The following is a 1,973-nucleotide window of genomic DNA, read 5'->3' as shown; positions in this document are numbered from 1 at the left end:
CACGCGCGCTCACAGCATCCTCACCTTGGAGACGCGAGCGTTTGGAGAAGACTTTCACACAGACGCGCAAGAGCGGCGTTCAACAGACCCAGACGCGCTCCTCCCGACCGCCACCTGTAGCACCCCGCGCCCCGCAGAAGACCCGTCTCCTCCCGACCGCCACCTGTAGCCCCCCGCGCCCCGCCGCTCCGTCTCCTCGCGGCAGAACACCGTGTTCCCGTGATGTCATACCTGTGGATCCTGCTCTTAGGGAGCCTGCTCGCGGGCAGCGCCAAGGCACAAGGTAACGTTTAACGATTCAGTGAATAAACGTTCAGCTGAGTGTCTCATCCTCCCTCTCTCTCTCCGCGTCTCCTTTATTCCGGGCTCAGCCTTCATCAGTTCGTCTGTAGCCGTTTCCCCTTATTGTGTTTTCAATGGGTGATGTGTCGGTCGGTCCCACCTGGCTGTCTGTGTGTTCTGATTGTGTTGTTGATGGGTGATGTGTCGGTGTGCTCCACCTGGCTCTCTGTTTGTGTTCCCTCTCTACCTCCGCCCCCGGGGGTCTGCTGCCAGCGGACCCTCCCTCACATCACCAGCGGTCCTCACTGTAACCGTAGAGCAGACGTCACCTCGCTGTTATCATTGGGCTAGGAGTGTTTTGCGTGCGTGTGTGTGCATGTGCATGTGCGTGTGTGTGTGCGCGTGTGTGATTGCATGACTGCACGTGTGATTGTGTGTGTGTGTGTGTGTGTGTGTGTGTGTGTGTGTGTGTGTGTGTGTGCGTGCATGCGTGCGTGCGTGCGTGCGTGCGTGCGTGCATGCATGTGTGTGCGTGCATCACTGCTGAAGGCAAATGCAGGCCCACAGGGGTGTGGTGAACCAAGGGACCTTCTAGAAGTAATGCTCTCCCTCTGTACCCCTGCTATAGCTGCCTCCCTCCCTCCCCCTCTCCCTCCCCCCTCCCTCCCTCCCTCCCTCCCTCCCTCCCCCTCCCTCCCAGAGAGAGAGAGAAAGAACATTTGGGGGACACCTATAGCACAATCACAAAAGTATTCTTTCTATCTCTCCCTCTGCCTGTATGTATGTTCTCTCTCTCTTCTCTCCCTCCCTCCCTCCCTCCCTCCCTCCCTCCCTCTCCTTCTTATGTCTTTCCTGCTTTCCATCCATTCCATATCAAATTCCTCAGAACCTTTATATCAAGCTTTGTGCCCCTCCCTCTCCCCCTCCCTCTCCCCCAGGCCCTGTGACCTCTTCACCTTCAGACCATACACACACGCACGCATGCACGCACGCACGCACACACACTCACACACACCTTTACTGTTGTGATGTTAACGTTAACATGTCTAAAAAGTGAGAAACCACCAAAAGATGTAACAAGAAGCTAAAGTTAATAAAAAGGGAATATAAAATATTAGTATACATATTATATATATATTAGTATTAATGTAATACGCACGTTCTTACAGCACTCACACACACGCATTGTTCTGCATCAGCCTTCACATCCCAGCCTGTTGGATAACACACTGTGTGTGTGTGTGTGTGTGTGTGTGTGTGTGTGTGTGTGTGTGTGTGAGAGTCTGGCAAGTGAAAAGGCTCCAAAATCCTGTAGGATGAAGGAGTGAATCGATTGGTGTCCGTCGGTGTGTATGTATGTGTGTTGCATGTGTATGTGTGGATGTGCGTTGTGTGTGTGTGTGTGTGTGTGTGCGTGCACTACTCAAGGTTAGGGAGTTCCTCCGTAACCAGATCCAGCCCCAGCTGTAGACAACACCCAACACAACCAGTTTCAGCACCTTTGTCCCTCCAGGGCCTGTGTGTGTGTGTGTGTGTGTGTGTGTGCGTGCATACTGTTATACGGGCGTTGGTGTGCAATACATTTGGCTGTGCATTAATCATTTAGCCGAGTAATAAAAGTTTTTTGGGTGGGGGAGGGGATGTGTGTGTTGTGTGTGTGTGTGTGTGTGTGTGTGTGTGTGTGTGTGTGT

The 1,973-nt window shown here is 53.1% G+C and overlaps 1 protein-coding gene across 1 annotated transcript in view; it reads left to right on the top strand.

Annotated features, from left to right (window-relative positions):
• Positions 1–222: 222 nt before the first annotated feature.
• The window catches only part of LOC311358223 (uncharacterized protein), a gene marked incomplete at its 5' end in the record, with an annotated part of 19,794 nt that continues 18,043 nt past the window's right edge, over positions 223–1,973 (top strand). Inside the window, one exon of the mRNA XM_084478226.1 lies at positions 223–283. Within this exon, the coding sequence (XP_084334352.1) occupies positions 223–283 (61 nt within the window). The remainder of the gene's footprint in view (positions 284–1,973) is intronic.

The sequence above is a fragment of the Micromesistius poutassou genome (genome assembly GCF_964030765.1).
Source record: "Micromesistius poutassou genome assembly, chromosome: 14".
NCBI lineage: Eukaryota > Metazoa > Chordata > Actinopteri > Gadiformes > Gadidae > Micromesistius > Micromesistius poutassou.
Note: the sequence above shows the minus strand (reverse complement) of the source record. Positions and strands in the feature narration are given on the sequence as shown.